The following is a 12,570-nucleotide window of genomic DNA, read 5'->3' as shown; positions in this document are numbered from 1 at the left end:
TCAGCGGATCTCGGGTTAACCCGGCCGATGCCACGTGTTTGCTTTAAGTTAGAAGGATGTTGCCTACATAATTCAGTGGGTGGATCCTTGAATCGGTTAGCCTTATTTCCACCGCAGCCGACGCTTGGCGCAAAGTTAGTGCCGAAAGCCTCTTATGCCAGAGCCACGCCCCACCCCTTTGCATAGCCTTACTCTTGCCCTTGGCAGCCAGTTTTGTAGTTAAAACTTTAAGTCAACTAAGCGGCTTACCTGCCACACACTCTGATACACCACGTGCCACGTGCAACCCCACAAATTCCAACCAGGTCTTGCTTAGAACATACGCTTTATTATTATTCTGGGATAATTTTCACTTAACCTATGTACAGTTTAGTTTAGTGTTAGTGTTGTAGTTGTAGCTATAGTTAATTTATGCACTCACTTTGTATACATTTATCAAAAATACAATAATAATTATTTATGGTTATTCTGTACAGTTTTTGAACGCCGCCTCCGCCTCCTCCTCCGACTTCGCCCTCTGCCTTGCGTTGCCCTTCTGACCCGAGTAGAGTTGATTGCCAGCGTCGTTTAGTTATGACTTTTTCATCTCATTTCGTTATCGGATTACGCTTTAATTATTTACAGGATACGGCTCTGGGAAGCCCTTACATGCTGTACTGATAGCGCACGTTGGAGGCCAGCTGCAAAGATTTAGTTTCACATTATTCATGGGTCTAGGTCTCGGTCAAAATGCAGAATGCCAGTTTTCTCTAAACTATGGCTTAAATACTTATATTCCCCTTAACTTATTATTTTTTATTGTAAAGGATATCAAAGCATAATCTGGGCATATCTCATTTTTGTCAGATTTGAAAAGTAGATCATTTATAGAATATTTTCATTCGTTGGTATTGAGTTCTTTAATCAGAAATAGCCATTGATTACGACATCATAAAATCATATTTTAGTAAAAAATGATATATAATATATTATATATAAACATGATATATAATAAAGATTTATTTGCTTTTGAAACATGACATCATTAAAATTGATTTAAATAACAGATTGCTTCTTACCTCGACGCCCACCAACCGCTCGTCGTACTCGCTGCTGGCCTGCATCGCCAACTTGGCCTGGGAGTGCATGATGGCATCGGACAGGGAGTCCCGCTGATATGTTGAGGAGCCCAGCATCCCGGGCACGCCGCCGGCGGATCCGTTGGACGGCGCCTTCAGGCGGGAGCTCTTGCTGCGGCAGAAGAACTCCACGATGGCCACCACAACGGCCAGGAGGAGGCCTCCAATGAGGATGTAGTAGATCCCGGCCACGTTGCTGAGGGAAAGCTCGTTGGGGGTGGAGGTCTCCTGGCTGTCCAGGTTGAGGGGACATTCGGATTTGTCGTACCACCATTTGTTGCGAATGCGCAAGAGCTCGCCGTTTTCTTTCAGTGTCAGCACTGCCTCATTTAGTCGCTTTCTGTTCGATACAATTTTTAAACAAAAAATTAATTTGTTATTAAGATATTTTCAAAATTAAAATTCAAGTCTAGTCGCACAGCCCCACTCACCTCAAAGGCGATCCAATTGGCGTGGCCACGCCGAATCCTTTGGTATCGATGTTACGACCCACTTTCATGGTGTCGCATGGAGTCCTGGCATTCACATACTCGTTCTTCGGGGACTCCAACAATAGAGCATACTTTCCTTTGGATGTTCGAACACGTCGGATTCCCTCGTCGTAGGTATGAACCGACAGATGGGGATTGGCATTCATGTACTCCCACATCTTGTTGTGCAGCCCGATTTGTGAGCGCTGGAATGAATCCTGGTTTTCAAGGCAAAGGAAACAAAGAAGGGCCGTGCTAGTACTCACCCTGAAGAAGTCCCAAGTGGAGCCGTGAAGCAGGGTTCCGTACTGCACATCCGTTTGCATGGCCAAGTCTTCCGGCGACTTGATGGGGGCCACCATTCGTTCCACGGTGAGAAAAGCAGCCAGATTGGCGGTGTACGAGGATATAAGAATGATGGTGAAGAACCACCACACGGCGGCTGCAATTCTTCCGGCGATGGAGGGAGGTGTCAAATCGCATCCTTGCTGCATGAAAGCGGCCAGGGAATACCAGAAGGAGTTGAGCAGACTGAATTCATTAGGCGGAACTGGAGGCTGGAGGGGCTGCGGTTCGCTGAGGGTGGCGCCCCCGATGATGCCAGGCGGTTGCTGGGCTGTGGCATCTGCCTGCGGTCGTCGCACGATGCGCCACTCATACGGCGGAAAGCGCGTCACAAAGTACAGGACAATACTAACGCCCACATAGCTCAGGATAACACTCATCTGGAAATACACACGCACCCTCCGTTCATCACACTCGATTCCCCAGAGTTATTGGTATCGGATACTCACCCAAATTTCCTGGGACAACGGGTTCAGGAAACTAAATACACCAGGAGTCTGCTTCACAGGCTTCTTGATCATTATTGATATGCCCAGAGTCATGAATGGCTTGCTGAAATCAATCACCCTCTCCCGCTCGGCTGTGATGGTCAGGGGTCCGATGGCCAGGTCGGCCTCCTTGCGCACCAGTTCCCCCACCATGCCGTCCCATCCCCCCGGAGCGTATTGATTCTCGGCTCCGTAGTTGCCGTCTTGCACCAAACGAAGCTCATCTGTGGAGAAGTGGGTTAAGTTTGAGATTGAGTGTCAAGGAGACCAGCTTCTTGTTAATTGCTTAACCAGATTTATATCACATTGTCTTATTTTTGGATTAATTCCATGCTAGTTCTGACACAACAATAGTTTTCAACTCACATTTGATTCCTAGCTGAGCAGCCAACATGTCGGCGAGGTCCTTGCAGTAGCCCTCGAATCTCTCGTTTCCGACCAATTGCTCGCCAAAGGACTGTCGGTGCATCAGATAGGGCTCCTCGAGGACACTGCTGACAATGTAGGTGTGATTCCGGGCATAGTCCCCGGTGCTGGCCGACACGGAGCGGGATGATGCAGCATAGCTGCGGCTGTTGAGCGGAAGGAGTCCAACATCGTCGCGCCACTCGGCCACCTGCTGCAGGGTGCTGTTCACGGACATCTCCACCACATGCAAGGTGTAGTTGATGCGGCGCCCGTCCTCGTCGAAGCGGATCTCGCCCGACAACCCATCGATTTCCACCTGCCAGATAAAGAACATTCAACAATTGGTGACTGCACCAAACTAAGCAAGAAGCGTATAAAAGGGTTCCTTGAAACTAAGGCAACTCCTCGTACAAGCGAAATTACTCAACTATATCCTTTAATATGCACTTAGTATAAAGTCATATTTAACGACATTCGAAATAAGATGATGGAGAATAAATTCTTTAATTTTATTTATGGCTTCCCTTAGAGAAATCGAAACCAGACGAAAGGAAATCCCTGTCACTCACCTTGCGCAGTACTCGGGAGATTTTCTCGCCCTGCTCCCAGGGGGTTACCCAGCCCTTGCTCGTGTTGCAGTCCAGCAGGGCACTGGACTCGTTGGTTCCGGTGGCGGAGGAGGACGACCCACCGCCGTGACTGCGGCGCTGCAGATGATTGGAACGGAACTGATCCGGCTTCTTGCGCAAAATGCGATTGAAGGCTTCGACGAGCACGAAAACCGCATCGTACATCAGGGCGGCCTGGGCCTGCAAAAGCCAGAGGTTGTAAAGGGGATCAGGGGGTTAGCTGCAGTGGCAGGCCAAAAACAAATCAATGTTTCTGAGCAATTTACCGAAATAGCCGGCAAGCCGTTGGCTCCCACTGAGTTCTGGCTTTGGCCGTTTGGCTCCAAGCGTTTCCGGCTATCGTGGAAATCACGCACAGCCCTCCGGCTAGAGTCGACGATGCGAAAGCCGGTGATGTTGATGGCCCCGAACTCGACCACATCAGTGGGCCAGTGGTTGTCCATGACCTGCGACAATGAAAATATTCTTGTGATATATTTAGGAGACTAATATAAAGGCTTACTTATAAAAACTTTAAGTTTATACCTATTGGCATATAAGTTGGCATAAAAATAAATATTTTGTATAATTTTTAGCTTTGAAAAATATTTATTCTGTGAAAAAATAGGCCTGTCTTAGGTAATAAAATACGGAGCCCCCCAACTGCGAAAATAACAAATTCCCGAAACGGAAACTAGCTATAATAGGTTATTAAAATTCTCTGGGGGGGCTGGGTTTCCGGGGCATGGTACACTCACCAGACCGCTGAGCAGGTAATGATAGGTGCGACGGCCCAGCTTGATGTCCCGCACATGCTGGATGATGATCTCTTTGGCCATTTCCGCCGGGCAGTCGAGCACGATGCGCTTTTTGCTGAAACGGCCCAAATCCTCCAGAGTGTGCAAAAACTCAATGGCCATCGTTACGTTGGCGATGCGTTTCACCATTTGCACACGGAATGTTTCATTTCCGGGCTTCAGTTCTTGATAGATTTGCTGCAGCCGTAGTAAGCCTGTCGGGCATCCAAAGCGATTGTCGGTCAGTTGAACAAGAGAGTGCTCCTGATTCAGGAGCAGGAGCAGGATCTGGTGGTGCAGTTTGTGGTGTTGTGCTGGTGATTTCTGTATGGTGGTTTAACGTGTCTGGGAAGCAGGGATGGGAGTGGCGGGTGGCGGGTGGCGGGCCATAAAAAACAATCTGATAATGCACTGAGCTAAGGAGCAGCTTTGGGTTTCATGATAATGCCTGCAATCTATAAACAATTTCCAACTTGAATGAATTTATTCGAATAGATTTATCTCTTGCAGGAAACATGTGTCATTTAATCATATTCCCTGTTCTCTTTTTCGCCCGCAGATCCGAAACCGAAGCTTCACTGCGTCTTTCAATCTCGCCTGCCTTCGAAATCCCTCTCAAGCCACAAGGACCAAACAAAAAATACATTTTCACACGCCATTTGTTGCACGTCCAATATGCCCCTCAACGTTCTCGTTGTTGTTGTCATTGATTTGCTGCCTGCATTGATTCGCTGGTTTCCCCAAACCAAAAAAAAACGTAAGCACTCGCACACATATACAAAATCAACAAAAAAACAAACAGAAAACCGAGAAAACAAACCCACAAATGGGGGAGGAGCAGCAGGGACAGTAAACACTCGCGTGAAAAAGCGGAAACGGAAGTGCACAGACAATTGAAGTACTTTTTTGTGGTGTGCTGGTAACATTTCAATAAATAGCAGCCCGAACCGAACCGAACCCAAAACAAAAAACTCAAAATCTCTGAATGCGTGTCCCGCATTGGGGGCTGCTGTTTTATTGAATGTTTCCTATGTACGCCACCAGAAGGATGGCTGGTGTATTGCTTTCGCCGCCACTCTTGTATTCATGAATGCGCCAAAAAATATGCTACCAATTTGTCGCCGTGTGCAGCAGTTCGGCTCCTCCACTGCCAGCAAGAGTGATAACAAGGCACAAAAAGGCCAAGCCCCGGGACGGGTTGGCTGGATGCCGGGGAGGGGGACAAGAACACAGAACAAAGCAATAACAACAAACTGCTGACAGCAGCATTAAAATATAAAGTCCCGCTGTGGCGCTGCCTCTCGTTAACAATGTAAGCGCCCAGAGTCGAAGTCGGCCAAAAAATCGGCAAGCGAACGGAGTGGGTCGCAGGATGCCGAAGGATGCTACTGCTTCTGCTTCTGCTGCTGCGGCATTTCCTTTTCCTGCAACGAATGCCAGCGGCAACAATGTCGGCCTACTTTCGGCGTCGAGGCAAATATTAAAAAATGGCCCCGAAAAAGAAGGAAAATAATAATAATGTTAAGGCTGGCAAGAGCCAGGAGCAGCCAGAAACTCACTGAAGGCAGCAGTTGCATAAAGTCATAAATTTTATTTCACACAGAGTCATTAACACATGACACTCACACACTCGCCACGGCGCACAGACACACTCACAGCGCCATTACAACGGCGTGTGAACTCATTATAAAGGAGACAGAGCGGGAGAGGGACAGCGAACAATGGCGAGGAAAAAATCACTGCGGCGTATACGTAATATTACGTATACGTCTACGTAGCCATATGAGATTTTTGCCAAGCTCCAAGACCCACTCTTCTCTCGATTGCTCGGCCTTGTGTGGGTCTTTGCCTCATCTGATGTCTTCATCTTTGGCCGTAATTGTTGCCGTCGTCGTATTGTCCCACGTAGACGGCAGGAAATTGCTTTGAAATAAATTTCAATACAACAAAAAGCAAGAGGCTGCCTAAGACCACCCACACAAACGCACAAAACACACTCAAGCAGCGAGCGGGGTAAACTCAGCCATATGTGTGCGCCATTGGGGATGTGTGTGTGTTGTGTGTGTCCCTCTCCTGGCTGCTTAAGCCCGTTGAGGAGCCACTCGAAAGAGCACACTTGGCAGCACTTGAGCCCGCTGTCTGTCGAGCTCTCCCCCCATTTTTCCGTTTTTTTTTTTTTATTTAGTAGAGCCACCGCTCGACGCTCTTTGTGCCGCTTATTTAATTACATATTAGCAGAAATGAAAAGCACAGGCCGGAGCCTGAGCCCGAGCCAGAGCCCGAGCCCGAGGTCGTGGGATTAAAAAGGGAACCGGGCCACATCATAGAGCTTGCAGATGGTTAATATATGTATGTCTGTATGTGTGTACTCCCTACAGTAAAGTCAAACTAAAAATATGGCTTTCTATAAAATGGAGAGGTGATTGAACCCTTTTTCAATTTAAATTTATGTTTTACGAGTCCTGATTAAAACTGCACATGTTCGAGGCTGGAAAATCCCATTTATTTCCAATAGTATCTCCCCCCGGCCCTGACCCTTTCAACTGACACACTTAATCCCAAGCAAAAACACTGCCATAACCGCTACTTAAGCCCCCTCTTCTCGATCGACGCCTTATTTGTTTATGGCAATGAAAGTCAAATGAAATGAAATCGAATCACAAAGCAACCAAAAGGGCAAACAAACAAGGCCGGGAGAGATAATGTCTGGATGAATGTTTCAGAGGGATGAAGGGAATGAGGGGGATGTTATAGGGGGTTTATGTGGCAACTCACCATCGTGCGAGTCGTAGAGATAAATAATGCTCTGCCAGCCGTAGTACTGGATGGTATCGATAATCGCCTGATGATAATCCGGACGCATGCTGATAGCGAAATCCAGGAGGCCCGACGACGGGGTGAGCACCTAGAAGTATGCAAAAACCAGAAACCGGAGGCAGTCTCATGAACTGGCTGTAACAATGTAATGTGCACGCTACATGAAGCAATAATAAAATGAAACGCGTTTCCGCTTTGCGCCCCGCCAGCGACTCACATGTAACTCTATAAATGCGGGGCGGACAAGGGCAGGGCAGAGGCGAGGAGCAAAGCGGGACAACGACGCCAACAAGCAGATACATCCAGTGAGATACACACAGATAGTCCTTTCCGTTTAGCTTCACATAAGCATACACAGTTCGAAATTGTACTTGTTTTTAATAAAAATATTAAGAGTAAGACTCTAGTTTAACTAAAACAACATTTATCTTAAAAATTAGCTTAGCTATAACTAAACCTTATTTCTATTTTAACATTTAAAAAAATAAATATGTATCTCAGTGTATAGGATCTGTCCGAGGAGCACGCAAATGCGCAGTCCGTGTGTGTACTCTGGTGCCTCGCCTGCTGGCTGCCTGGAGTCGGAGTCAGAGTCGGATGCCTTCGCCTCCGCCACAGTCCCTGCTCCTGCTCCTGCCACTGCCTGTGGCCTCGTCGCCATATCTTGATTTATAGTGATTGAAATAAAAGAGGCCAAGAGCGTGTCATAAATTTTTTCGCTCTCAGTGTAGGAGTAGTCGCTGCTCGCTTCTCGTTTCTCGTTTGGCATTGTCTTCCGCCTGGCGGAGCGGTTTGGCTTTTTGTTTCGCAAGTGACAACAACAATGGCAACAACACCCCTACACCCCTACAGCCACAGCAACAACATGAACTGTTGTCGCAGCGGTTGTCTACTTTGTTGTTGTTGGTAGTAAATTTTCTTCAAATTACAATTATTATGATTTGTGCTTTGGCTTTGATTTAGTGCAGGGTCTGAGGGCCCGGCGAACACCCAATTGGGTACTGGCTGAACTGTGAACTGTGAACTGGCAACGACACCCACTGCTCCACTTTGTGCAATGACTTCATTTTCCCCAAAAAAGAACAAAACTGTGGAAGTGGATGGCTCTCGCCGAAGGGGCCAGAAGCCATGGCAATTCTGGTGAGGTCTGTCCGGGGTTATGAACCCCAATTTGATGTTTCTCTTAATCGAATGTTGGCTGCCATGATATTAATCTTCATAAAAAGTTGATATTTAAACACATGAGGATTTAAGAATGATATATCAAACTTCCAGTATATACTCTTTTTTAGATACAATAGACTTTTTTTTTCTTCCTCAGCTCCTATTTATTGCCTCTGATGTATTTATTAGACTACCCCATTAAACAGCCAAGTACATAATTAAATATTGACTGGAGCTCCCTTTGTTACATCAACCTTTGGCCGGGCTTCATTAACGCATAACTAAGTTACCCGAACCCACCATCACTCCGGGCGGAGTACACCCATCCTATCGCTCAGACCAAAGCCACAAAATGTAAATAATTGCGCACAGCGACACTGAAATCAATTACATATGACGCTTTTTTCACTACTCTCCGCGCTTTCGGCGCCGAAATAGGGGGAAGTGGGACTTACCTTCTCGGGGAACCAGGGCGTCACAAACGGCATTTGGAACGTATTCGAGTAGGAGTGCAATGTGTCAAAGGAGTCCGGCGATACGGCGCCCAGCATTGAGTAGACTCCGCGCGAGAATTGATTGCAAACTGGAGGTACAGTAATAAATTCGATTTGTGTTTTTTTCTTTGTCGTTACGTTGCATAGTGGGTGGAAAATTGATGGGGGCTGGTGGTGCGGGTGGTGCGATGGGCGAGAGTAGTGCGAGTGGTTTGGGGAGTGCTGGGAAAATGGAGGAAATGGAGACAGTGTCTAGGTCGGGAGCAGAGTGCGCACAATTAAATTGCAGCTTTCAGTGCGGAGTGGAGACAGTAAAGTAAAACCAATTTTCAATAAAAAATGCACATAATTAATGGGAGCCATGTATTGTGTAATGGTTTTTCAAGTTTTTTCTTAATGGGGAGTGCTGTGTTCTGGGAGTGGGGAATGGGGAATGGGGAGTGAGGTCCTCGAGGGTGGGGGCGTGAAACAAAACACATACTCAGGCGAGATAATTTGAATGCATCCGCCGTATTGATGACGTCGACGTACGCCTGCAGCTCGAAGCGGCGCGAGCTCACATTCAGATTGTGATTGAGCATTGCATATTTAAAGGCTGATTGCACATCATCTGTGCCCTGCTCGAAGATCGCACCTGCGGGAGGAAATAGAAGCAGAGAAATGGTGTAAAAAATGTGAAAGCCAGGTGGGCAGAGGATGGGAATGGGGGTGTAGATGAGCTCGGGGCGAATATTTTTGCTTCGTTAAATATTTAGGCGGCTTTTGACACGGTCCTGTTAATATTAAACGAAAAAGCGCACAGAGTAAATATGTACACAAATGATAGCATAATGTCACACCCACACCTCCACTCACATACGCCTACACCTACACCTACACCTACACCTACAGACAGGGACCCACAGACATCCAAGTAAGCCGCCCCGACAAGCAACAACAAAGAGCGCAAACGAAGTGTTGATGCAGCAATTTTGCGCTGCGCTTTTGCATGGCAGCTGAACACCTGAACAGGTAGCGCCAGGACCAGGACCTCCGCCAGCACAGCCAGGATTCGAGTGCAAGCCAGTCAGCATGACTGTCACATTAGCAGCCACCAAGCAGATATACACGCGGGCAGGTGTGGCAGGCAGGCAGCTGCGAGGGTAGAGGGCCGAAATGACTGCAGGTGCAATGACTGAAGCGCCATCGTGTAATAAAAATAAGGTGGCACAAAGTGAATGGCACGAAATAAAATGTGGTGCAACTAGGCGAGTTCCAGCAGTGCCTTTCGCCGTCAGGCAGTAAGTACACAAATTGGGGATTTAATATTTAATTTAAGATTCTTAAAACATAACTTTTCAGAGGACTCTGCACCAAACTGCCTCTTTGTTCGGCTTCCTTTTGCTCCATTACCCCAACTAAAACCCGACCAAAATAAATGCTTTTTTATGAAAACTTTTAAACTATGTCACAATATCAAATACAAAGCGGCCAGAGATAACTTTGTTTTTCAAATTAAATTTCCACTGCAAGTAAATCGATTAGTTGTGTCGGAAGTCAGAAGGAAGTAATACAAGAAAGATCAACAACCCTTAGAGGAAGCAATATTGGAGAGAAAATAAATTCATAACTTGGCAAACAAAATTCTTTGGGAAGTTTTTAAATAAATTTTACTAATACTTGACCTTAAGAAAAAAATTGAAGTAAAAATTACTAACTCTGAACCGTTCTGAAGCCTAACTAGTTTATAGTTCTAACAAAATCTTATTAGTTAAATTTTTTTATAAATCACACAATAAACCAATTATTTCTTATTATATCTGATAATAGTTACCAGTTCAATTTAATTTTATTAAAAATCTCTAAAACACAATCTAAAATCTCAGTAGTAAGTGACCAAAGTGTGATGCCGAAAAGCATCTCCTAAAAATCAAGTTTAGTGCCTGGCTCTGGCCAAGTGAGGACAGGTCAGGGATAATCTTCAGGCATCAGCCATACCCGATTTCCCCGACGAGCCATGGGGCGGAACTGCGAAATCCATTCCGGGAATCGGCCAACACACACACACACACACACACCCACTTGCACACACACTCTGGATATATAAGCACAACAGGAGGAGCTTTAGCAGCGCACAGGAGCACATTGTGGCCAAATCCCAGCTACAAGTGCAATAGCAATGGCAGTGACAATTTCTGCTGCATCCTGCGGCACAAGGATGCCATCCCTCGATCCGCCCCCGCTCCAGCCAACTTCAGCCAGCTGCTGGCTCCTGGCGACGCTTTTGAGACTCACCTAATGGTATTTTCTCGGTTAACGATGCCGCTTGTTGTTGCTGCTGCTGCTGCTGGGCTGCGCTGAATTCCAGGCAGCATATTAAATGTAAATATGCCAAGAATTTTAGCCTCGAATGCATTTTTGCTTGTAGTCGGTTGTAACAGTTCCTCCGGGTTTTTTTGTTTCACTTGGGTTTCGGTCACAACGGCAGTGCGTTTGTGGGTTAAATTGCTTGTGCCATCACTGCTATCGTGCTTTTGTTAAATTCACACTCCATTTATATTGTTAGTGGCTAGTCTCACAACTGTTTGTATTGCTTTATCTATTCCTCTCGGTACATCCCTCCGATATATTCAGTTTTGATTTTCATTTGAACACTGGCAACTGGGAACTGAGAACTGCTAGAACTGTTTGGGTTTTCACGTTCGGGCTCGCAATCTCACTTTAATGCCACTGACTTTAACTTCGGGTGGGCCATCAACTGGGAGCTGCTGCCTCTACCTCGCCGAGAAAAGGACTTTCATCCGCTCACTTCAACCAAACGGCCACGCGTTGTAATCAGCACTAAACCCAAAAGGCTCGGCCCAAGAAGTGTGCCTTTACACACAGGACCCGAGTCCTAAGCCGATGCTCCCTGGCACTCAGCGACACGGCGACAAAGCGACACTTGCTGCTCCTGCCGTTACTGGGGGATGCGAAGTCACATGGGAGAGTCGTCCAAGGGATGCTGTGCTCTTTGTACTAAAAACCAGGCTCTCTTGCGTCTGCAAAGCGCCGGAACTGGGAGCGAAGTGCGTAAGAGAGCGCCTGGCAATCGGAGGGTGAAAAGAAGCCACGGATGCTGTAACTGACCTACTGCATTCCGGGCCACCCCGCCCACACACTTTGTTTGTGTTGCAGTTACTGGTTAAATGTTTGTTTACGTTATGCCTGCGTTTTTGGCTGCATAATTGATAACAACAGCTTGGCCCAGCAGCCGCTGGTGGCGTGTGTCGCCTCGCACTCGCTCCAATTTCGGCTTTTTATTTCCCCTTATGCTCCTTTTTTTTGGTAATTACCAATGATTTGGACGAACAATCCTTTTAACAAATCTCATTACGTTGTCAATTACGCGCCATTACCAACAACGAGGCTCAGACTGCTGGCGTTCTGAAATCTCATTAACAGGCTTTAATTTTCAAAACAAACTTAAGTGCACCAGCGACGAAGGAACTCATCCAGCGGCACTTTCTCGAGTTCCTTTCCCGCCTCCGTCCTGGAAGCTGGCCACGCCCACTGGGCTCCATATTGTCGAGGTCTCGCGGCGTACGATTCCATCATAATCTGTAATTAGTTTATAATGCGCACAGGAAATGCTGGCGAAAAAGCGCAAGGACAGCAAGTTGGCTAGCTGTGCACCGAAAGAATCGAACAAAAATCATAGTTTTCAAAGGACTTTTTTTTTGTCTTAGTAGCCATACAAGTTAAAGTTAATCCTCACAGAAAGGACTTTTTTTCGCTGTGCAGTCACGAACAAGGCCAACAACTCCTGGCCTAACCTACAGTTACAGCCAACTGCGATTAGGGGCCGTGGCCGAGTCGAGTCGAGTCGATAAACATAAAAGT

General features: G+C 46.7%; 1 protein-coding gene across 1 annotated transcript; it reads right to left on the bottom strand.

Moving 5' to 3' along the window:
* Positions 1 to 306: 306 nt before the first annotated feature.
* On the bottom strand, positions 307 to 11,560 carry LOC6506186 (glutamate receptor 1). Its single transcript, XM_001958350.4, has 13 exons — positions 10,984 to 11,560; positions 9,191 to 9,343; positions 8,671 to 8,798; positions 7,010 to 7,139; positions 4,196 to 4,449; positions 3,725 to 3,904; positions 3,399 to 3,638; positions 2,788 to 3,145; positions 2,383 to 2,645; positions 1,855 to 2,313; positions 1,550 to 1,794; positions 1,059 to 1,458; positions 307 to 680 (listed from the first exon to the last, which is right to left on the bottom strand). Exons 1-13 carry the CDS (start codon positions 11,102 to 11,104, stop codon positions 645 to 647), a joined length of 2,967 nt encoding a protein of 988 aa, XP_001958386.1. The 5' UTR covers positions 11,105 to 11,560; the 3' UTR covers positions 307 to 644.
* Positions 11,561 to 12,570: the final 1,010 nt, after the last annotated feature.

This window comes from Drosophila ananassae, chromosome 2R (genome assembly GCF_017639315.1).
Source record: "Drosophila ananassae strain 14024-0371.13 chromosome 2R, ASM1763931v2, whole genome shotgun sequence".
Lineage (NCBI taxonomy): Eukaryota > Metazoa > Arthropoda > Insecta > Diptera > Drosophilidae > Drosophila > Drosophila ananassae.
This window is presented reverse-complemented; position numbering and strand designations above follow the sequence as displayed.

Bases quoted from the DNA above. Each gene is read 5' to 3' on its own strand.
- LOC6506186 (XM_001958350.4), bottom strand. From the start codon at position 11,104: ATGCATTCGAGGCTAAAATTCTTGGCATATTTACATTTAATATGCTGC. The intron at 9,344-10,983 runs GTGAGTCTCAAA...TTCCTCCCGCAG, and splicing joins AACCGAGAAAATACCATTAG to GTGCGATCTTCGAGCAGGGC. The intron at 2,314-2,382 runs GTGAGTATCCGA...GTGTATTTCCAG, and splicing joins CGTTGTCCCAGGAAATTTGG to ATGAGTGTTATCCTGAGCTA.